General features: G+C 51.6%; 1 protein-coding gene across 4 annotated transcripts in view; it reads left to right on the top strand.

The window, feature by feature from the left end:
• Window positions 1-24,229, top strand: part of Carmil1 (capping protein regulator and myosin 1 linker 1) — a 237,699-nt gene that overhangs the window by 202,851 nt on the left and 10,619 nt on the right. For all 4 annotated transcript variants that reach the window (XM_058582007.1, XM_046452369.2, XM_046452370.2 and 1 more), the window contains 6 exons: window positions 8,730-8,796; window positions 8,996-9,192; window positions 14,493-14,605; window positions 18,394-18,832; window positions 21,958-22,042; window positions 23,079-23,291. In XM_058582007.1, coding sequence (XP_058437990.1) covers window positions 8,730-8,796; window positions 8,996-9,192; window positions 14,493-14,605; window positions 18,394-18,832; window positions 21,958-22,042; window positions 23,079-23,291 — 1,114 coding nt within the window. The remainder of the gene's footprint in view (window positions 1-8,729; window positions 8,797-8,995; window positions 9,193-14,492; window positions 14,606-18,393; window positions 18,833-21,957; window positions 22,043-23,078; window positions 23,292-24,229) is intronic.

The following is a 24,229-nucleotide window of genomic DNA, read 5'->3' as shown; positions in this document are numbered from 1 at the left end:
GTATGTGTGCAGAAGACTCCAAACAGAGCCGAGCTGTAGGGTGGGTACCTGCAAGACAAGCCAGGGTTTTCCTAAGGATTTTCTTGAGAGCCACACTCAGTCTAGCAGGGCCAGAGCACCCTCTGATACAACCATAGCAAAATCTCAGGAATGCTTCTGGTTCTGTGCGGCGTGGCCTCTACTCCCCAGGGAACTGGACACATTGGCCGTTATTGGATGTTGAGACCTTAGGCTTTAAGAGAAAGTCAGAGAAAGGTTCACGAGGGGTTTGTGTAGCTAACATTAAGTCGGGATAACAGGCAAGAACCGCGCCCCTAAGTGCCGAAGACCGTTCTTGTTTCCTTGTAAACCAAGGCCACAGTGGCTTCCAAGTATGTTTGATAGAAAATCTGCCAACTTTCCCCTGTAGCTTGGCTATGACCCATTACCTCATTTTAAAATGAGATCAAAGCTTATGAAAGTTCAAAAGTGGCAAACAACACTGCATTGTTCTTGACAGATGTTCTCAGCCCAAATGGACCATTAATAACAATTATGACATAAGGTTATGGGAAAATAGCTATCGTAATGGATCAGTAATTTAGACAGGGGGTATTTTGAGAATCCACCCTCTTTTGAGAATTGCACTTGAGAATCCTTCAGAAGGGGGGTTAATTACAAGGAGTTAAACTGAACAGGACAGTTCTTGGCTCCCAAGCCAGCTAGGTTTCAGGGTCTGCTGTTTAGCCATCTTCCCCAAAGCTCTGTCTGAGGCCAAGGAGTTGGGTAAGAGGACTGTGGGACCTGACCTCAGAAAGTTTGGGATCCATGCAGTCGGAGCCACATGTGTGACTGACTCGTCAGGTCCCAGACCTGATGACTTGTTCGGTTACTGCAGCCCCAACCAGAATCCCCTTCCAGACCCTAAAACCACCCTCCGTTTTCATAACCTGGGCTGACTTGGCTCCTCACAGCAGCAAAGCCAATTGTTACAGGCTCCAACCTGCTTGTGATTAGTGGCGCTGTTAACGGTTGGTTGACTTTGGTCATCTTCATAGAGGCGATAATCTATGCAGAGATCCATTTATTACCTGAAGCATTTTAGACTGATTTTAATCATCCATCTTGATGTCAGTTAACCACGACGTCCATTCTGGGGAAGAGGATTTGAGGGTATAGCTAACACGCTCATTTTCACCTTCCATGGTAAATAGAGTTTCCAAAGTTCTAGATTTAAAATATATTCCTCAGGTATGAAACTCAGTGGGGTTTTTCCCATTGTTTATTCTTTCATGACAAAGAGAATGTTGAAATGATATTCAAAGTTTTATGATCATTGTAGTAATATTGTGTTTAATAGTACAACAAAGTTCTTAAAGAGTTTCCCACTTTTTCAGTACAATACCATTATTAGTAAATTACCCTTTATTAGTAATACCATGCTCCTGCTCCCCCCTGCAGGAGCGCTGGTTCTTGGAGAGAGGTGTTTGATTGAAATCAGTGCCACATAATTTCCTTCCTTGGACTGCTCTTTGAAAAATGTATTAAGTCATGTTCACTTTTGAAAGTGAACATTCAAGTATGAAATTTCACTTTTGCGTCAGTTGTAAGATGAGTTAAAATGGATATGTGGCAGATCGTTTCCTGTTTCTTTTCAAGAACATGATAAATGGGAAGGTAAAGATTTAATTTTCTCCTATCAAAAAATATGGCAAATCTGGAAAATAAGGAAACGAGCCATTTTCATGTCAGAGCAGCCCCTGCCGTGGCCTTTACAGTAGCCTCTGACCAGTGCTGTTCTCTGGGTGTTTTGAACATCTTGACGCCAGCTTAGCTTTTATGGGAAATGAGACAGGAGGTAAAAGTTAATGAGTGTGGTGTGAAGAGCTGATTTCACGCTGCATTCTGTGGGAAAGTGGCACGTCACTCAATCTCCGGTCCTGCTCCTTTTGTCCCCCCAATTTATTGCCACTTTCTGGGAGTGTGGGGCGCCCGTGCCCCTCCCCTTCTGGGCTTCCAGGAGAACTGCTGTGTGGCCGTCATTGGAGAAATGATGGTGTCTCTTCCAAAGCAAGATTTATACCACCTCAGACATTTGAGATGGAAATGCACCGAAAATTATTTTCTAAGCTATAAGTTGAGACCATTGCTGTGGCTAGATATCGAAGGGTATAAATCAATTAAGAATTATTGAGTTTGTATTCCCTTTGTGCATTGACTCAGTGGCACATCTAATAGGAAGTACTTAATATTTATAATCTAGTTCATGAAGCAGGGATTACCTATATCCTTTTTAACCCGCATGGAAAAGTACAAGGTTATCTTATATCAAAAAGCAAGAATTGACTAATCCAAAGAGATCATTTCAAGGACAAAAAAATCTAGATATCAAGGGCTCCCCTGGGACATTCTTAACACCAGCAAGAATAATGGCAGCAGTAGTTCATCATACATTGGATTGATTTAACAAATCCACGAGTTCATAGGGAACCCAGGAAATATAAAGAGAACCAACATGCAGCAGGTTTTACAGAGGAAAAGCAGCTGATGAATACAGGAACAATGAAAGAAATAGAAAGTTTTGATCTTGAAGCTCCCATTATATTAATTCAGGAAAGAATCCTCAATATTTGCTTAACCACAGAGTTTTCTGCATGAACTAAAAGAATCCCGTTGCTGAGTTGTTAATGGCCAGGAGAAATGGGATTTTAGATGAAGCTGTCATTGAGTCCCCACCCTAGTCAAGGGATCCCACCTAGTGTCAACACCAGCATGGGGACCACCTGGCGCAGGCCACCTAGGTGAGTCAGTGCAGCCACGCCACCCAGCATGGCCGGTGTGCCACAGGCTTTCCACCTGAATCTAGGGGAGAACGGACAACTGCAGGATGCGGAGGCCTGTGAAGGGGCCTGGATTCTCTGAGAGGGTCAGTATTTGGAAAAGAAAAGCAGGTTTGGGTGCAGGAAGGAGGTGTGCTGGATTATATGTCAACCATCTTTCCCACTGTGACACACACCCACGGAAATCAACGTAGAGGAGGAAAGGTTTACTTTGGCTCATGGCTTCAGAGGTCTCGGTCCATGGTCAGCCAGCGTCATTGCTGTGGGCCTGGGGTGAGCAGAACATCATGGCAGGAGGGCACCGGGGAGGAAAGCTCAGCTCATGGTGGCCGGGAAGGAGGGAGTGACAGTTTATACCCTTCAAGGACACATCCAAAGTGGCCCACACCCTCCCACTAGGCCCGTCTCCTAAAATTTCTACCAGCTGGGAACAAGCCTGACACATGAGCCTTTTGGGGGGGACCTTCCATATCTGAACTTCAGCAGTGCCAGTGGTTGGAGTCGGGAGGTCCCTAACTGCCACTGTGTGCCAGGCACAGGGCTGAGCACTTGGTGTCCTATTTAATCCTCACAATATTCTTTTTTTTTTTTTTTTTTAAACAAACTAGAAAACTGAGGCCTGGTTTTGCAGAGAGCTGGCCAAGTCCCACTGCCCGCCAGGTGGCTGAGCCAGGCGTTGAACCCTTTCTTGGCTGCCAGAGCCTCGAGTGTATCGTGCCACCCCTTCTCTGGTCTGTGGGGGAGACATTGGATTCAGCAGGGCCTCAATGAGCTCCAAAAACTGTGCAGGCGTGGGGGTTGAGCCTCGCTGTGTGGGAGCAGGGGTCTGTTGCCAGGGTTTCTCTTCAGAGGAACAGTCTCTGCCTGTCACTTCAGGATCTGAACCAATTGTGAAGTTCCTTGCCTTCTCTCGGGTGATCGAGACGGGCGTGATTAGGACAGAGGACCCGTCTTGTTGAGTCAACCTTTCAGAAATAGAGGGATTTCCCATCAGCTGTGACACTCACAGATGTACCCATAATCACACTTTTCTGGAAGCTTCTCGGGAGATCTGTGTTAACGTGGACAGGAGTCTTTATTTCAGGCAATTCAATAAGGTCTGAAAATATAATTTTACTTTTTCCACTTCCACTCGGCAAGCATTTCATGCTCATGGAATGGGTCTACAATGGATCACGTTTAAGGAAAATTGCCCGACGGCTGTGTGAGATTGGCGTTGAGGAGCCGCGCCTGTGCAGACGCGGCTGGTGGCAGCCTTTCTCAGCAGCGCGCACAGCGACGGAGGGGGCGGAGGTGGGATGGGTGCTGCTGCTCCGGGCTACCTTTCCTCTGGGGAGACCCCGGCCCTGGTGGGCACGAAGTGGGGAGCCCTGTGTTCTCAGTCTACTTTACATTGTGAGCCACTGAAACAAGAGTAAAGAGCTTATAAGAAAGCCATTGGCAGGTGGCTGGAGTAGGCAGCCTTCCTTACGGAGTCCCTGACACCCCATGCCGCTCTTATAGCCTGGATTGGTAGTTTTTCTACAGCTGGAGATGTTATTTTTTTTTTCATCTATCAATTTCAAAATAATAAAATGCCCTATCAACTGTGAATGACAGACCGTGGGAGTTTTAAAAGGTATTTTAGTAGAGATTCAACATAAAATGTAAGGTGACCTAAATTCCCACTAGGGAACCAAGTGTCGTAACTGTGTCAATGTACCCATAATCACACTTTTCTGGAAGTGTCACGGCCTTGCCTCAAAAGCTCTGAGAACCGAGTGGGCAAGAAAGTTCAGTGTGGCTGTGCCCACAGATAGGCGCTGTCCTCTCTGTTGCTGGGATGATCCTGTGGCCCCAGAGCTGATGTTGTCACCAATCCCCAGGTGGGGTTGATGACAACATCAATGTGGGCTTGGTAAATGGCGTTGGGGACAAATTCGGCCAGAGCCGTATCTGTGTACAGTGTCTGCAGTTGTTCAAGCTGTCACCGTGCTTCTGCTGGCTGCCTGGAGCCCTGACCGCGCTGGCCCCTGCTGGTCTGTCCCTTTGCTAGGAAGGCTCCTGTGTCTTGGGTGCTTCTGTTTGTGAATGGTGTCCCCTCCCCTCCTAGCGATGCTGTGGCTTTACCTCTCTCCCATTCATGTGTCTCTCCTTTCTCTTTGCTGCATGGAGACTCTCTGCTGCACAAGCGTAAGTACTTCTGGTGGCTCTGCGGCTTCTGGCTGGTCTAGTTGACATTCCTGGGTCTGTTTGCCTCTGTGCTGCCTGGCTAGCCTCCCAGGGGACTGGAGAGCCTCATCCATCTGCAGATCCTGAATGAAACACGCGACAGTTTACAGAGACGAGATTGGGCCTTACAAGACGGTCCAGCTGGTGACACGGGCCCTGAATTTAAGCCACCCCAGCTGTGAGCCTGAGAGCACTTGGGTGCTAATAGAGAGGCGCCAGCCTTCAAGGGGGACCGGGCTGCTCACAGTGAAAAACAGACACCAGTACTAACCTTTCTACGTTTTTTCTGATTCTTGTAATATCACTTGTTTTGAATTATAGAATTATAGAAAATTGGCATCATGATTTGTATCTTGTACTGGAAAATTTTCCTAATCTACTTCTCAATTGATAGCATTTTGGTTCTTTAGCCTACGGAAGGAAAAAGTAATTATGGATTCCGGAGCTTGGAATGAGAGTATTATTTATTACTCTTTGTGCACACTTGGCAAAAACAAAGAAGAAAACAACCTCACCTTATTTTCCTGGTGATATAAGCAATTTAACTCTCCTTATTAAAAAAAAAAAAAAAAGCATGTATAGCAATGCTTATTAAAAGTGGGTTTGACAGGGAGAAAAATGTGAGTTCTTTACGAGGTTCCAACATGTGCACGTAACTCGTGGTTAAAGTGGACATATCTCTACTGAGCTACGTGCAGAAGAGTTTTAAGTCCATTATAGAAATCGAATCAAATGAGTAAGATTTCAGAGTAACGTGGAGTTGGTGCTACTTTCGGATTCTTGGGAAACAGCTGTGGGCAGGGTGGGGATTTATTGATTTCAAGACAGGAGAGAAGTCTGTGTAGAGGCTTTCCTTCTAAAATTCCATTTTCAAATAAAGGTTTAACACATTTTTCCTCCTATTTCTAAAGGATATTAAATATTGAAAATTGCTTCTTACTCAAAACATGCATTTCAAAAGTTAGCTGTGTCTAGTTGTTGACAGGGTTGACCATGAGTGGATTTAGGAAGGAGCCACTTGGAATGTGCACCTCCTCTGCGTCAGCTGCTGACCCGCGTCTGTGGCCATGCCACTCTGAATGCGCCTGGTCTCGTCAGCTGACTTGGGAATAGGCATTGGCCAGGGTCCAAGGAAGGTCAGCCTGGGCACATTAGCCCTTCCGTTCTGGAACAAAAAGAGAAGAGAGCGAACGGTTCTGGGAAGATGGCCAGGGCAGGTTTTCCAGGAGCAGTCAGCCCGCCCCACCGCTGTGGGGAGGAGGAGTGAGAGGGATGCCCATCAACGGGATTTCTGGAGGACCAGCGAACACTGGCCCCTGAGTACACACCTGGTGGAGAACCCAAGTTCATTCTCACTCTGCCTCCTGCTTTGAGTTCCCACGTCATGGGTTATCAATGAGAATGACCAGTAAGAACGACCAAGTCCAATTCTGTAGGAAGAAAAAATCCCCAAGGAAGGAAAGGAACATATAAGAGAAACAAGATTCAGTTTTTCCCTCTCTGTTATTGTAATTCAATCCTATGAGAAAAGAAGATTGAAGCCGACTGCATTCTTAATACCAATTACTGCAGGTAGCCTGATTGCAAAAGTCATCAGCCTGACCCCGCCTGGCAAAACTTCAGGACTAAAAGATACAACATACAATGAAAGAACACTATGGGCAACACAATTAGATGTTATTTACATTTGTAAAGAGCTTATAAAATATGACAAAGCAATGGAATGAGCTAGAAGGCATTTTTCTGATATTCAAAATTTTTATTCTCTGGTTTGAGGTGTCCGAGAACAAAATCCTCGGGAAGAAATTAGATCCCCCTTTTGACTGATGTTGGCCACTCAAAATCCTGGATTTGTGTTTCTTAATATGTCTCTAAAATAGCTAACTGGCCCACTTACAGACGGGCATTAATGTGCAAAAGAGTTTCTATATGTGTATGCTTATGCATATATATATATATATATATATATATATTCTCACATAAAGTTATTCTTACGTATTTGAAATGTTATAATTTTCATATATTTACATGTATTTGGTGTCCATTATAGACACTTTACTGAGAGGGAAATTTGAGCCAGATTATTTTTGCCCATAAATACTTTCTATAAAATCTTAACCAAGAGACACAGGAAAAAAAAAAAAAAAATGGAAGATACCTTTAGTTCATGCACTTTTAAACTTCTTTCCCATTTTCCTTTTGACTCTATAAATGAAATTGCCTGGAAATCATATCGCAGACTCTTTCCTGATCCTCTTCCTACCCAGTGTGCACAGGGTGGGTGGAATTCTGAACTCTCCCAGCTCAACACAGCCAACACCTTGCTACTTGCAACTCCTGAGAATTCATTCAGGCTGCACTTCTGAATAGAGCAGTGGGCCACTCTTCTCGGCCAGCCGCAAGCCACGTGGGCACACTGCCTTCAGACGATCCCTTAGCAGCTGCACCATGGGGACCTTGCTCTTACTCAGCCTTGAGACCTCTTGCTTTGCAGACAGCTGTCCCTCAGGTTGTCTGCCTTTAACGCAGCCTCCCAAGAAGCAGTTCGGAAAGTTTCATTTTGTAATGTAGGAAAACCGTTCAGGATTTAAATATAATTGCTCATGTTTTTCTCTCAACAATAAATAATAGCAAAAGAATGTTGTTATTAAAGCTGTCATAATTGCTAAAACCACAAAGTTATTTGCTTTTAAAAGTCATCATGAACCAATTTATTCTTTGAACAAGAAATGTTTCTCAATCATGTGAAGTTTTTGAGGAAGCCTTGAACGAAAACCTGTTCAATCAGAGTACTCCCACTAAGTTCAGTTATCTCGTAATTTATACAAACACTAGTTTGGCATCTCTCCCCTCCGTCTGCCTGTGCGCCTGCAGCCAGCAGTGTGGTGGCCGACCCTCCCAGGATGTCCCTGGCCCTCCTCCTTGGACGACGTCTTTGCACCTCTCTGACTTGGACTTGGCACTTGAGGTCATTTTGTCATTTGCCGATGACAAAGTTTCCTTCCAGCTTTGACGTTGCGTGATCCTCTTGAAGGACAGATAATGTCTCTCTCTGGGGGTAGAAGCTAATGCTGGGCAGGTTCTCCTGAGTTTTAGCCTTGGTTGGGTTTGGGTTTCCTCGTTTAAAGGACCAGCAGAACCCAGGACATCCTGCTGCAATGCACCAGCGATGGGCTTTTGATTTTTGGTGACTTTTCCTAACTGGTCTTTGCCTGTGATGTGAAGATCCAGATTTTGGTAGCAAACGGTGAAACAGAAAGAGTTAAACTGCTTAAATCATCCAAGTGGCCCCCAGTTCAGGGTGTTGCATGGTGCCGCCGTGACAGTGAACAGGTGCTGCCTCTGTGGAGAGCACTGCTGTCAGCCTTCCCGACTGGCCCTCGTGGTCTTGGAGCCCACCCGCTCTGTCCACCTCAGCATCCTCATGTACTTGGGGTCCAGCTCTCAGTGAGATCCCCTGCTGCTTGCTGTTTTTTCTGACTGTCAGTTCAGATGGTCAGGACTGGGGGAACAGGACAGAGTTAGGCGCATTGCTTGAGAGAAGTGCAGACGTTTAGAAGTTAGCCCTTCAACCTTGAGCCAGGCCACCAGTGCACTGAGCCCCCCTGCAAAGCAGTGGAGCCCATCGTGGTGGTCTGGACTGTGTTGGAGAGGGAAGGCAGCGTCCTGTGCTAAGTGCCTTCTGTGTCTTGTTGCTAGATGACGCCTAAATCCAAGAGGAAGAGCATCCACAGCCGAATGCTGCGGCCTGTGTCCAGGGCCTTTGGTGAGTACCGAGTGACTTGTGACCAGGAAACAGCCCTCTGGGGGACGTTTCTTAGGTATCCTCTGGGTGGGTGACAACTGAGACTTAGGTGGTTTGCAAGTGGGTGTTTGCTGCTCCCTGATAGACTCACAGTGGCTTTCAGGAATTTCCTAGCCTCTGTCTGCATTGTACTCTGACCTCAGGCCTTGTTTTATTTTAGAAATGGAGTTTGACCTTGATAAAGCCCTGGAAGAGGTGCCGATTCACATCGAAGACCCGCCATTCCCGTCTGCCAGGCAGGAGAAGCGGAGCTCAGGGTTTATCTCCGAGCTGCCATCTGAGGAGGGCAAGAAGCTGGAGCACTTCACCAAGCTGCGGCCCCGGAGGAACAAGAAGCAGCCGCCCACGCAGGCCGCGGTAGGTGCCTGTCCCCTGGCCCTGTCCTTCCTGGGAAGACACTCGGGTGCATTGCACAGCCCCGGGACTGTGCAGGCCCCCAGGGCCTCTCTGCACCTGGGGTGTGTGCAGAGCTCTGGAGCAGGGCTCTGGGAAGTCCCCAGTATCAGATACGCAGGCAGGCTGCGTCTGGGCTCTGAGGACATCTGGGTGCAGAGAGGCCACCTGGGCGTGCGCTCGTGAAGTGTTCGCAGCTGATCTTGGCGGGAACCCCTGCTCTGGGTCCTGAGCCTGATGACCCCCCAGTGCCATGTGGTGATGAGGGCCCAAGGGGAGCACTGGCCGGCTCAGCAGCCGCTCCTCCTGTGGCAGGAGGACGAGCCTGTGCAGCTCACCCCCCCTCGGTGTGGCTCACCCCCCCTCCATGCGGCTCACTCACCCCCCCACCCCCCCACCCCTGTGTGGCTTACCCCCTCTCCGTGTGACTCACCTCACCCCCACTACCCCCAGCTCGCTCACCCACCCCCCTCTCCATGCGGCTCACCCCCCTCCGTGTGGCTCACCCCCCTCCTGTGTCCCCCCCACACTCACCCCCACCCAGTGCGGCTCACCCCACCCCTCTTGGTCCACGCCTCCCCCTCCTGTGTGGCCACACTGCTTTACAAAGGTCTGAGACCTTCTTTCCTGTCACCTGTGCTGCTCTAAAACCTTCCTTCTCACTCCTCACACCGAGGTCCCTCCTGCCCCGTCCTGAGCCCATGGCTCTTCACCACCTGTCACCTCTCGTCCCAGCAGTGACTGGACAGAGAAGCTCCGTCCTTCAGGGAGGTGAAGTCCCACTGGGCCCTTTCACCTGTGCTGTCACAGTGCCATCAGCCCTGTCTGGTCCCTGTGGCTCACCTCCACGTGTCCAGGAATCTGCTTGCCTCCTGAGCTCGGGGGCTGCCAACGCCTCAGACTGGACTGTTTAGAACCCCGGCCTCTTTTGCCGGCCGTCCTCCCTCTCGTGGCCTCTCCCCACAGGCGGCACCTGCAGACAAGCTAGAGGCCGGGTGTGACCCTGGTCTCCCCTGTCCCGCCGGCACTCGGGGACGGTCCTTCATTGTGTGAGCTCCCCAACGTCCCGGGGTTTATTTCTGCTGACCTCATCCACATGGCCAGGGTCCTCAGCAGTCACTCAGGCCGCCTTGGCCTCATGGCTCTGCCTGCCCTTGGTCCTGGAGTCCCGTCCAGCTGGAGGGTGACGTACAGCGCGAGGCCACACAGAGGTTTCTGGGCCAGGTCTGGAAGGAGGGCCCCACTTTCCTCTGAGCACTGCCATCCAGAATGTGGCCGGGGGCCTGCTAAGCAGTTCTAACCCCGGGTAGCTGGAACCCAGTGTGGCCAACTCCAGGGGCCCTTCCTGTTTGACCAGCCCTGAGTGTGGGTGCACGTCCTCCCTGGGGGAGGGCCCTCACTGTGGGTACAAGTCCTCCCTGGGGGAGGGCCCCGGCCGTGGGTGCAGGTCCTCCCTGGGGGAGGGCCCTCACTGTGGGTGCACGTCCTCCCTGGGGGAGGGCCCCGGCCGTGGGTGCAGGTCCTCCCTGGGGGAGGGCCCTCACTGTGGGTGCACGTCCTCCCTGGGGGAGGGCCCCGGCCGTGGGTGCAGGTCCTCCCTGGGGGAGGGCCCTCACTGTGGGTACAGGTCCTCCCTGGGGGAGGACCCCGGCCGTGGGTGCAGGTCCTCCCTGGGGGAGGGCCCTCACTGTGGGTACAAGTCCTCCCTGGGGGAGGGCCCCGGCCGTGGGTGCAGGTCCTCCCTGGGGGAGGGCCCTCACTGTGGGTACAGGTCCTCCCTGGGGGAGGACCCCGGCCATGGGTGCAGGTCCTCCCTGGGGGAGGGCCCTCACTGTGGGTGCAGGTCCTCCCTGGGGGAGGGCCCTCACTGTGGGTACAGGTCCTCCCTGGGGGAGGACCCCGGCCATGGGTGCAGGTCCTCCCTGGGGGAGGGCCCTCACTGTGGGTACAAGTCCTCCCTGGGGGAGGGCCCCGGCCGTGGGTGCAGGTCCTCCCTGGGGGAGGGCCCTCACTGTGGGTACAGGTCCTCCCTGGGGGAGGACCCCGGCCATGGGTGCAGGTCCTCCCTGGGGGAGGGCCCTCACTGTGGGTGCACGTCCTCCCTGGGGGAGGGCCCCGGCCGTGGGTGCAGGTCCTCCCTGGGGGAGGGCCCTCACTGTGGGTACAGGTCCTCCCTGGGGGAGGACCCCAGCCATGGGTGCAGGTCCTCTTTCGGGGGGATCCTGATCCAGGATGTGATCCGGGCTCTGCCTGTGGTGGGAATTGCCTCCCTGTGGAAGGAACAGGCTGCTTCTCATCATTCAAGGAACCAGGCACCAGCATCCTCTGAATAGCCGGCGCCTGCTGCCCAGCGGCCACATGCTCTGGGCACAGTGCTGCGCCCCAGCCCAGGGAAGGCGCGCTCCAGCCCTGGTTGAAGCCCATAAGCCCTGGCAGTACCTGCCCCTGAGTGTTCAGAGCCACAGTGTGAGGAGACCCCGAGGATTTCAGAGTTCTCTCTCCAGCCCCTGCTTCAGTGCTTAAAACCCCCTCGACAACCCTCAGCTGGCCATTCCTCTTGCAGTGACCTTCTGAAGCTGCTGTTTTCTGAAAGCTCTAATTGTTGGCAGAATATTTTTGTGTTGTTGGAAATCTTTCCCTGTAGTTTTAACTTTGCCGTTTCATGTCAGTCTCCTGTAGTAGTACATGTTACTTCAGACTCATACTTGGCAGACTTAGAAATATTTGTGGGTCCCTACTTGAGGTCTTTCCTTCTTCAGTCTAAAATTTCCTCATCTCTTTTCATGCTCCTCATTGATTCTTTCTGGGATCTATTTGCAGGTTTTCTGCTCTGTTGTAATAGACTGCACTGTGGCACCCAGTAAAAAACAGGGTGCTTTGTAGGACTGGCCATCCTCCTGAGCCTCCTCCTCCAAAGACTATGCTTCCATTCATTCAACCACAGGCTGCATCCACCTTTTCTGAACTAACTCAGAAGCCCTAGAGGCTTCTGGTGGCGTTTCTTTGAAATGAAATGAGCTGTGTCCACCCCCAGTTGCAAGAGGATCTAGTAAGATGGATGTTCAGTTGATCACATGTATACTGCAGGTGACTAAGTCAGCGAGAGATGGTAGACGTGGATGGATGCACGGCCTTCATTTTATTTCCTTAGGTTCCTCATTCTTGACTTGCTTCCTCAGCTCATCGATTTCCATGTGGGTCATGACATTTTCCTGTTTTAATGGACTGCTGGGCTTTGTTTGCCAATATCTACATAGGATTTTTGCATCTGTGTGAAAATGAGAGAATCCTATGAGTTTTCTTTTCTTGTCTGGGCTGTTTCAGAGTTATGCTGTGTTCATGAAATCACTCAGGAAGCTCAGTCTCCTTTCCTGGTCTCTGGTATGGCCTGTGTGTAACGGAGATCGTTCCCCTACTGGGGAGGCATCTGGGCGGAAGTCCATCCCTGTGCAGCGAGCCTATGGTGTCTGTGTGGAGAGAGTTCACTGGGATTTGATTTGTTACAGATCCACTCAGGTTGCCGAATTCTTCAGATCATTCTGATGTACTACAATATCGTCCATTTGGCCTAATTGCTCATTCAGTTGTTTATCAAATTCTTTGAAGAGTTTTAATCTCTTTTGTATCAATTGCTATGTTTTTCATTTCTAGTAAATCTTAAACAATTTTGTGGTTTTTTTATTAGTTTTTTCAAAGAATCAACTTTTAGTTTATCCTCTCGTTCATTGATTTTTGTCTTCCATCATCTTCATTTGATTTCCTTGGGGCTTTTGTTTCTTGATTTGCTTCCTCTGCTCAATGATTTCCATATTTCTCGCCACCTAATGTATGCATAGTCGATTCTGTGATTGTTGCTAATTAGCGTGCTCTGGGCATATCTGTTTGCAGAGTTATTAATGCCCCTAATTGTCTGGACTCCCCTCCTGCCCGCGTCTCTGCACCCGGCCTGTGAAGACGTAGTTTTGGCACCTCCTTGTCAAGATCCAGGGGCAGTGCCTCCAGGTTCCCCTGGTGAATCCTCCTTAATGGTCCTGGCAGCCGGGAGCAGAGGGGTCTGCATGGCTGGTCCTCATAATGGCCAGCTGATCTTCCAGCACTCACAATCACTCTTTTACAATGGGGAGCCACCTTCTTGACTTCTTAAACACCAACAGCAGCAATTCCAGTTTTAGTGGCAAACGCCTCCTCAGCCCCGGAGCACAGCTGGGGCTGCCCCAGAGACTCTGCTCTCTCTTCAGTCTGATGCTTATTCTCCCTGACAGTAAAGACCGGAGTCAAATATTTTCCTTTTGCTAGAAAATGAGCTAAAGCAGGCACACATGGCCTTGAACTCCTCTTCAGACTCCAGCCCTTCCAGGCTCCAGGTTCCCTGCTGCCCGTCTCCTGGGCGGGCGGAGGCTCCTCCGGCTTCCTCTGGAGCTGCTGACCTCGCCAGCCACCCCGCACTCCCACCCGCTGCTCCCGTCCTTCGTCCCTGCGCTGGCAGAGTTGTCTGGGGTGAGGTGCGGCCCAGCCTCCCGCCTGGCCCAGCCCGGCCTGCAGGGAAGCAGGTGGCTGCTCAGCTCTGCGCCTCCATCCCTGCGCCCCTTCATGTTCTCCACGTCCCCAGGGAGCCCTGGTGCCAGCTGTGACTGTTGCAAAGCAAGAAAAGAGGAAAGGGCTGAGGGGAGGAATTATGTATGCAAGAAAAACCTAGGGTTTTTACGGAGAGTCACTGGAGGGGCGGCTGGAAGGAATCCCCGTGTCAGCCACAGGCCTGGGGCAAATCGGCCATGAGCCAGGCAGCCTGGTGCTCCCTCCCTGTCCCATCTGTGACTCACCACAAATAGGATGAAGCTCTTTCCTTTTGGGCCCCAAGGCCAGTCGGGAGGGTAAAGTGATGGCCTGCAAAACCCACGTGCACCTCGAGCTCCTCATCCTGCAGGGGCTGCCGCCGCTGTACTGCTGCTTTCTCGAAGGAAAAGTGATAATAGGAGCAAGTTCCGTGCTATTTTACCTTTTGTGACCAAAATGAAAGTTACTCTGAGTTTCGTTGTCTCTGTCACCGAGTTAAAAAGCTCTACTCACTTTGCTGCATGACGTCACCACCAAGCTTCCAGGCGTATCCCGGGGGCCTGCTTCTTCCTGTCTGTGCTGTGGACCTGGCTCCCAGGCCAGGAGATTGTGTCTGGTCCCTCTTGGCCCTCACCTGGTACCTTGCGGCCGGCGGTGCCCGTGTGCTGACTGGTGTTGGGTGTGAACCGCATCACGTGTTTATTTTGCAGGTCTGTGCTGCCAACATAGTCTCCCAAGATGGAGAACAGAACGGTCTTATGGGGAGAGTGGATGAAGGTGTAGATGAATTTTTCACCAAGAAAGTGACCAAAATGGATTCCAAGTGAGTTCGGAGTCATTTCACTAACCATATTACTTAATTCACACTTCAATTACTAACGATGACAATCAAACTTAGGATATCAAGTCTCTTTTTGTGTATGGATCCACTATTCTGTGAGGCTTCGAGAATACAGTCTCCTAGCCAGCAGCAGATTCTCCAACCTGCGCTGTGAGCCGAACACTCTGGAGGTGAGGCCTCGCAGCTGTTTCCCTGAGACCCTAAGCCACCTGGAGGCCGCCCAGCCCCATCAGAGTTGGCCTCTAAACAGTCTCTCTGCCTTTCCTGTTAATAAGATGGGGTTTCCCTAGCATAAATCGAAACACTAGAGCCTTTAAGCGCAATTTGCAACAAATTAGTTAATCTACAACTGAAATGCAGATCCATTCCAAAATATGCTCTTAATGTTGATTTTTGTGTGTAGAGTATTCTTCACCTGGAGAGATCAAATTTGGGGAAGAGTTTGAACCATACTGATAAGCTGGGGGCAGGCTGGGGACGGGGAAGGAACTAGTCCATTCTGTAGAATCTTGCCTCTGTGGGATGGTCAGGTGGAAATAAGTTAGATTTTTTATCCCTAGAAGTCTCTCCTACTGAGTGTCCTAAGCGGTAGGACCCAATTATCTGTCGTTTCTGAGACAGACCTTGAAGCTTCGCAAACTACACCTGGTAAATTCTGTCCCATCTCTAAGAGCCAAGTTCAGTGCTATTATCCTTGGGCTCTTTCCCCCAGCTAGAGACTGTCTCTCTGCTGACTTAATACAGCTTTTTAATCCTTTGTACACATCTGTTAGAGTGCACTTGATTCCTTGAGAGTTTGTTTAGGTTATAATTCTTCCACAGCACAGGGAGTCGATGAACACATTTTCCACATAAAAGATTCAAGGAATTCTAGCATTGGCTGAGCAAATGGAAAGTCCGTTGTAGGTTGCCCTCAAGTCTGCTTTTCCAAGCAGGGTTCTGTTCTTCAGGAGCAGCCCTGGTCTTGGTTTTCACTCTAAGGCAGTAGTCTGCCTGCAGTCACTGCCCGCGAGTTCCGCGAGACCCCCCGACTGTCTCCGTCACACCTACAGACGCCGTGTGGGCCCCTCTTTTTTAAACTTCAGGTCCACATTTAGTTAGAGAGGAGGCTCCTGAGCACTGGTGTGGCCCTCTTGGTGTCACTCCTGCCTAGTGTCACTTCTTCCCTGGGTAACACTTCTTTCTTCTTAACTTCTTTGGAATGAAAGGTGGGGAAATTGAGAAGGCACAAAACCGTCTCCTGCAGACACTGCTCAGGGGAAGTCTGGTCTTGTCCCGGTGCACAAATAGAACTAGATGTCTCAGTCTCCATCAGATAATGGTGGAACCTAGTAAAACTGGTGATCATTTTCATTTCATTTTGTTATAAAAAAAAAAAAAAATAGGTTGTTTGGTATTAAAGGGCAGCGCCTAGGTACAAGTCACGGATAGTATGGACAGAGTTTGAGAATCAGAGTGAAGCATGCTCCTACATACCCGGCTTTAAAGGCTGCTTGTTTCTTTTCCCCTCATATTCCCGTGTCTGCTCCTGTGGCCGTTTGTCTTGCTCCACCGTCCTTCATGATAACCGTTTCCAGGTTGGGGTAGTAATCAACTGCTCACTTCTGGCCCCGGTGGTGACGGTGCATCGTCACGCTGGGCCAGTGTTCTCACCCCACACGCTCTCTGCCCCCCGTCAGCATGGCCAGGCAGGCAGTATTCAGTGTCCGCCTCCCTCTAGCCGGGTAACATCCATACCTGGGTCAGGGAGTGCATGAGGACTGGTTTCTTTCCTTCCATGACTTTTTCATTTTTTCTGGGGCTGATGAGTGTCCCTCTTCCATGTGCTTAGTGTTCTGTGTTCCTGTCCCTGACTTGCCCTCTGTCCCCAGTGAAGGCACCAACCCCGTCCGGACTGACTCAGGTGTGCCCAGTCTCCTCCTGCAGCACCTCTCGCCCGCACCTGCCTGGCCCCAGGCAGCCTCTGGCCAGCTCCCCTGCTGTGTCCCTGGGACTGCTCACCGTCACCCTGTGCCAGGGTCCCCTTCCCTCGTCCTGTGTCTTCCTCCGCCTGTCTGCTGCAGGCTTAGTTCATTCCCTTGTTTTGGTGGAGCGCATCCTCCAGGGGCTTTCTAAGAAAGGGAGCACGGGAAATGCTCCGTAACCACCTACCTCCCGTTTTGAGTTAACGGTTTAGAATTATGGGTTGGAATTCATTTTACCTTAGAGATGGAGAACTGCTCCATTGCCTTCTGTCTTGGGGTGCTGCTGGTAAGAATCCAGTGTCAGTTTGAGCCCTGATCCTCTCCTTGGTTCGGTTTTCCCTGCTCCAGAAGCACTTGGGATCTCGTCTGCATTCTCAGGGGGTGAAATTGTTCGAGGATGTGCTCTGGAGTGGTCTGTTGGGCAGATTCCTGGGCACTCGTGCACTGTTTCTATCTGGAAATCCATGTCTGTTGGTTCTGAACTTGTTCTGGAGTTGCTTTTGTGTGGTTTCCTCTCTTCCTTTTTCTCCGTATGCTGTCTCTTAGACTTCCATCATTGCCTGGGTATTTCCTCGGTTAAACCATGGACACTGCGTGTTCTGTCCAGGTGCATTTTCTTTATCCCTCTGCATGCTCTCAGACACCCCTCAGCTGCGTCTTCCTCCCTTACCTTCTCACCTCTGCTGCCTTCTTGTTGCTGTTCTGTTTTGAGGGCATCCTTGTACCTTGGTGGAAGAGTGGGGCAGAAACGTGGTTGCTGGCAGCCTGTGAGCGGGCTGTTTGGTGGCAGGCCGCGGCGGCAGGAGGGAGCTGAGCGGCCTGTGGTGGGCTCTGATCTCGGGCCGTGCTCTCTGCAGCCGCTCTCGGGTGCCTGCACTCCAGCAAGCTGGGTGGGAGCGGCACGTTGCTCCGGGGCTGGGAGAGGAGCTGAGGGCTTGGATGGCTGTGGGCAGGCTGCCCTCTGTGCTCCCCCTTCCTCTCCTCTTCTGGAGACCCTGGCTGCTCCTTCCGGAGCCAGCAGATCCACGCTCTTCAGGGCCTTCACTTCAGGGTCGGCCTTCCCAGACCCGTGAGATCGGTCTGCGCTCATGACTATTCGGGCCCTGGGCTGGGTTGCTGCCTTTCCCCTGGTGCGGGCTGTGCCTTTTGCATACTTCCCACCCTTTGCTGTGTGTTAGTGGAGACTCAGGGAAGCTCAGTGGGTATTCCACCCTCCAGCTCCGAACGGAAGGCACTTGTCCAAGCGACGCCTCCTGACAGCTCACTTCCTCTCCTCTGCAGTTCCCAGCCTTCCTTTCTGAAAACCTCTCCCCAAACTCCCTCTCTGCCGTTTAATCTTGATGCTTCTTTCTGTGGATTTTGCATTTAAGCAAAGATTCCAGTCTTGGCTTGGCTTGAGCATGGGGATGGGCGTCCACGTGCTGTCTGACGGGGCGTTGTTGGGTCCCAGGACACTCGGGCCCTCTCCAGGGCCCCTCAGGTAGGGCTAGGCAGCCATCCACTGTCTTGAATCACGTCACTCTGTTGGACAGTCACTCAGGTAGGGAGGCCCTTGACGGGCACCTGGAAATGTGAAGCCTGCCTGCTGCTCCCAGGCCTGCCACTGGGCTTCAGGCTCGCACTCTTGATTTGTCCATGCCTCAGTTTCCCCCGGGTGGGTATGACGACGGCCTGCCACATGCCTTCTCTTTCCCAAGTCCAAGGAGGCAACTCAGAAGTGCTTAGAATGATGGCTGTCTGCGGACTGAGCCCTGTGGAGCTTACCCCCAGTCCAGCCAACAGCTTTTGTGTCGGTTTGAAATGCAGGAGATCATCCGCCAGAGGCTCCGAGTCCCACGAGTTCGGGGAAGGAGGGGATGAGAAGAAGAAGCGAGATTCCCGGAGAAGCGGCTTTCTCAATCTGATCAAATCCCGGTCCAAGTCCGAGCGGCCACCCACAATTCTGATGACAGAAGAGCCATCCTCACCGAAAGGGGCAGTCAGAAGCCCAGCCCTGGACACGCCCAGGAAGGAGACCAAGGCGGCCGAGCCCAGTGGCAATGCCGAGCGCCCGGAGGAAGTCAAGACGCCCGACTCCCTCGAGGAGAGTCCCGGGGAGGAGGGGCGGCCGGAGGGGCGGCCGGAGCGCAGCGACAGCAGGAGCAGCCCCCAGGGAGGGCGGCGGTACGGCGTGCAGGTGATGGGCAGCGGCCTGCTGGCCGAGATGAAGGCCAAGCAGGAGAAGAGGGCCGCGTGCGCACAGAAGGTGAGGCAGCCCGCGCGCCAGGCTTGTCCTTCTGCGGACGGCTGTCCCCACTCGGCTTCTGTGGGTGAGGGAGGCTCAGGAAAATCGTCTGTCAGTTAAATAAACATCAGAATTGAAAGATGTGTTCCCGCAGAGCCTCAGCCATACGGGAGGGCAGCGTTGCCCTGGGCCCCAGGCTGCTCTCCCCAGGAGCCACAGCAGCTTTTAGAGCAGGGTGTGGGGTTTAGGCAGGAGCCCGTCCCCCGCACGCAGGCTTGTCCTGTGCTCACGTGTGTAGCAGCATGGCAGGGCTGCTCCAGGGAAACCCTCGCGTCCCACAAGAGACAGCTGCACACGGAGGCCTGAGGGCAGAGGGAGGAGGCTAACGAGAGTCCTGAAACCAGATGGGGTCAGTGAGGGCAGCATCCGCAGCGGTCTCCCTTTCCAAACTCAGAGACTTTGCCTGCTCCAGATTCAAATGGCAAAGGAAAAAGTCAGGGAATCTTGTTAAGCTAACGGAATGTTTGCCCAGCCGTGGACAGGTGACGCCCACTGCCATGGGCAGCTAGTGTCCACTGCCGGGAAGGAGAACTTCATGGTCAGAAACTGCTGAGTGCCGCTGAGAGCATCACCTGTTCCTTCCGCCTCCTTGTAAACGTCGGGGAGTGTTTTCTTTCCTTTTACCTGTGTTTCTTCTGCTGGCACTTAAAGGAGTTCATCTTTGTTGTGATCGTTGAGAAACTGTCCATATTCAACTCCAGGTTAGTTTTTGGACATTGTCTTGAGCTCTTTTATTTTTACAAAACTGAGCTCACCAAAGAAAGGAAAATTAATATCAAAGTATTAGAAGAAAACAGCGCCCACCATCGAAGCCTCAATGTGCAGAAACAGAGTGGGGAAGTGCCGACCAGGTACGGGGCCCTTTTGAATTACTCCTAGACGACTGTTTTCCACTGAACCCTGCGTCTCCCGGGGTTTGCAGCCCCTCACCCCCAGCACCTGATCTGTAGTCCCTACTTCAGGTCCCTCCAGCTCGCTCATCAGCTTTGGGGTGGGAAGACTGCACAGCTGCACTCTGCTAATTCACAAGTGAGGCTTGGTGTGGCTGTCACGGCTCAGAATTCCAGAGAAATGCCCCAGCCACATCGTTAGGGAGCCAGGTGCCCAGATGTTTAAATTTTAATCCATTTTTTATCAATTTATTTGTAACAACAAATAGACTGTTTTCACCATGAGCTGTTTATCATTTCCAGTGATGAACAGCTACATCCTGGTACAAAGATGAGAAATTCCAGAGTTTTTTTTTTTTTTTTTCCCCACATGCTTTGGATTGATACGTAAATTGACTCAAAGTGACAACATCCTTAAGGTCGAGTGTTGATTGTGTCCAATTGAGCCTTATACCAGTGTTCCCTGAGCGCCATCTGGTGTCGATTTAAACAACCACCATCATTGAAATCCTTAATATTTAGGGGGTATTCCATCAGAATAATAAAATTTTTCAAAAGTTATCTTAGAATATTTTTCCCTAAAATTCCACTCTGATTTTTCTGAAGGTGGTGGGCGCCTCTGTGGTCAGTGTGCCTTTGGTGAGGCAGAGTCCTCAGCCTCCTCTGCACACTGTTGACATTTAACACGTGTTTAAGAAAGAGCTGTGATGATTGGCAGGACCCCATTTGATCCTTATCTTGCAGTCAGTCTTGGGGTTCACATCTACTGCAGGAAACCTGTGAGGGCAGACAATGAAGCTACTCTCAGAATTGTTCTTGAGATGCAGACCAGAGAGGTTCCCAGGGTACAAAATATAAGGAGGTCCACACTCCCTTGCAAAAGCCCAAAAGGACAGGTCCCTGTTGGGATTTCATGCTTAGTGTCTGGCCAGGCCTTGCAGATGCTCAAGCGGGGCACAAAGGGTGGCTGGGCTTTCTATCCCTCGGGTCACTCTTCCATGGGGATGTCAAGTGGCAGGCCCCCAGGGCTGCCAGTTTCTCCTCCAAGGCCTGCTCAGCACCCTCCACTAGAGAAAGTACTTCCGTGGTCTTGCTGAGAGATGCCGCGAATCCTTGCTCTTCCTCCCCAGAACCAAAGCCCCCCGGGTGTGTGTGGGGACAGACTAGCAGGCACAGTGAGAGTCAGACCTCAGTGTGTTTCATACGATCTGCATCATCAAGTCCAGTGTGAAGCCAGGAAAGGGCCGCAGACTGGATTCCTAGGTCTGTGCAGAGGACGAGTGAGCAGCGGTGGGCAGGTCACCCTGCCTCCGCGGTTGGTCTGTTAGGTGAGAGGCAGCCGTAGCCAGGCTCTGCCGGCAGGATTCTTGGCTAGGGAGAGTCAGGCGCTGGACTCGTTCTTTTCATATGTCTTTCGTGTGTGCGCCCCTGGCACCACTGCAGACTTCTGCTCTGCAAGGGCAGAAGCTGATTCCGTTCCGTTAGGGTTACCTCCAGCCCTAAGACAGTGGCAGTGATCCTGCCCCCTCCTGGCCTCACAGCCTCCTCCCCGTGCAGGTCTTCTAAAAGTTGAGGGTCTGGGATGTTAGTCCATGGTAGAATGCTCGTCTAGCATGTGGAGGCCCTAGGTTCCATCCCAGCACTGAAAATTTAAAGAAACAAAAACAGAAAAGAATCGAGGCCTGTCCACCAGTATTTCCCTCCTGATGAGATCCACATCTGGGGTTCTGCCTCGGTGACAAGGAGGACTTTGCCCATTGTAGGCCCCCTGGACACCTATGTTGTCATAGGTCTCCACTGATTTTAAAACTAGATGTTTTAGAATCCAAATCTGTAGAGCCCTGGAAATTAGAGTGTAAGTGTTCCTCGCACAGAGCATCAGGGCTGTGAGCTGGCACAGGTGTTCCAGGGACTGTAGGAAGTGTCACCCACTCAGCCACCTCCCGGCCCCTGCACTCTGTCCTGTGGGAGCCTCCTGGGAACTCCCACACATGGACACAGAGCAGGGACAGTAAGCACTGGGCAGAGGTGCTTCTCCCAGCTTCCCAGCAAGAGGACCTCAGGACGGATGGTCAGACGAGCACTGTAACCGTGGCAGAGTCCCTAGCTATCTTGTGTTGTCATTTATCATCTGTTGTTTTTATTTACACATCAAATAAACATGCACTGTTTGGGGGTGTTGCTTGAATTTTGTAGAAGCTTGGCAACGAGGCCGTCTCCCAGGACTCCTCCGGCAGCCCGGCCTTGAGCAGCATAGAGCGGTTGGATGGAGGAGGGGCAGGTAAGCAAGGCCACCGCCATCACTCCTAGGAAAGTCCCTTACCTCTGCTTCCCCTGTGACTGACAGAAGAGGAGGGTGGGAAGCAGTGGCTGCCTGTGCTGGATGCTCCCAGCTCCCCCTGAAGCACAGGTGCCTTGCTTGTCAGCGCCAGCTGTCTGCAGGTGACAGGCCACCCGCCACTGAGCTGGGTGACACTTCCTACAGCCTGGTGCCTGACACTCGCCTCTTCTCGTTTCTCAGGGCAGAAATTCCAAACACTGTGTTCACTGAGAACTCCTATTGTGGGCATTTTCATGAAAGGGACTGGGAGCATGGGGACAGCACATGTTTTTAAATACACGCCACATGTGGCACGGGAAGGCGGTGTCCACTTGAGAGGAGGTGGTGGTCCAGTGGCTTGCCATACACACAGCCTGTGCCCTTTGTTCCTCTGACCCGTTAGGTCAGTAGAGGGCAAGATTCTGGAGCCGGAGCCTGGCGAGGGGTTGTGAATTGCATGCTGGAATTCTGGTGGGGCCACTGGGTGTCCTTGCTGTTGTGTCCTCACGCCACGAGAGCGGGTCTGTCAGTCACCCTCAGCTGGCTTGGCTTGGCCAGTTGTTAAGTGATGGCAGCGGTGTGAATGGAGGCCAAGGTAGGGGTGGCGCTCTGGACCTGCTGTGGCGTCAGCGTGGCCCTCTCCACTCCAGCCCTGCGGGCACAGCCTGGCTGTTTTCTGGAAGATAGGCGCCTACAGTTGGCGCCAGGTCTCAGAGACCTGGAGGCCTCGGATGCATTGAGCTCCGTGCTGCCCTTGGCTGCTGTGGAGCTGTGCACTGGGTCCCCCTTGCCACCTCTGCGACGGGCGGGTCTGGTCAGGAAAGCCCCTTGAGCCCACTGCTTTCCTATGGAGAATATTAGTCTTTCACCAGTGAGTTTTGTTCTGAAATATCTGATGAGAAATGGCAGTGATTGATTGCCACTGACTTCTGCCTCCAGGATGTAGGTATTTCAGCTTTGATCTGTAACACAGGCTTTTTCTGCTGCTTCATTTTAGTGCCTAAACTGCCCCCAGGTCTCCCAGAAAACCGCTTTGGTCTGGGAACACCAGAAAGGAGCACCAAAGCAGAGCCCAAAGTGGAGGTGGGCTCCAGGTCTCGGAGTTCGTCCAGCAACCCCACCAGCCCCAAGCCCCTCCTGCAGTCCCCCAAGCCCTCCCTGGCAGCACGGCCCAGCATCCCGCAGAAACCAAGAACCGCCTCCCGGCCCGGTAAGGACAGGGTTTAGCTGGGGTCACGCCATGGCCCGACAGCTCTCCAGGCTGTCTGCATTGACAAGAATGTCTGCGTCAGGTCTCTTAAAATTCTGTGAGAATTCACACATACGAAGTTGAAAGGGTGGTATTGTGAACGCCGTCTCGACTCACCTCTTAATGTCTCTCACAGTTAGGCAAACGGAGTACATCCATGGTCAGGTCTATGGCTGGTCAGCACTGAGCGGGTACCGCTGGGCCAGGCTCTGTTCCACGTACCTTGTGTGGACCCACCCCCAATATCCACATCCCACCCCCTTTCACAGATGAGATAGTGAGTTTGCCAAGCCACACGGGCGAGCAATAGCCAGATGTGGTGACCCCACCACCCGTAGCAGCAGACAGCCTTCTGGCCCCCTCGTGGGCACGCACACTGTGACACCAGAGGCGCAGCTCATCCTGGTCATCTATTCTTCAATGTGTGGGTGACTCGTGTGGATCGGGAGAAGCAGGGTCCCATGTGTCTAAACTGTCCCACTCGGGGGTCTTTCTCGTTTCTTCTCATGCTCACCTTGTCCCCCCGGCAGCCCTGGTGAACATTCTGCAGTCTTCACAGTCCTTTGGTCCCTTGAAAAACCCATTGAACAGTCTGCATAAAGCCACAAAGAAAGGGTACACCAGGCTCCCTCAAGGAACTGACCCCTGCCGCAAATCACTTAGGACGAACAAATTGTACTCAGACTTTTTCACAAAGAAGTCTTTATGAGTGGGGAACGCAATTTTTAATACGGAAAATATCCTTATAAAGGGAATGGGGAAAATGGAGGCAAAGCAAACAGTTTAAAATTTTTTTAACAAAAAGCAAGATCTTTCAGGGTGTGGTGGTGCACACACGTAATCCCAGTGACTCAGGGGGCTGGGGGCCGAAGATTTTATGTTGCTTCCAGCCTCAGCAG

The sequence above is a fragment of the Marmota monax genome, unplaced genomic scaffold, assembly GCF_021218885.2.
Source record: "Marmota monax isolate L192 unplaced genomic scaffold, Marmota_monax_Labrador192_F-V1.1 WCK01_AAM20220418_F8-fsc00141, whole genome shotgun sequence".
Classification (NCBI taxonomy): Eukaryota; Metazoa; Chordata; class Mammalia; order Rodentia; family Sciuridae; genus Marmota; species Marmota monax.
The sequence above is the reverse complement of the archived record's forward strand: the minus strand, read 5'-3'. Positions and strand labels throughout refer to the sequence as shown.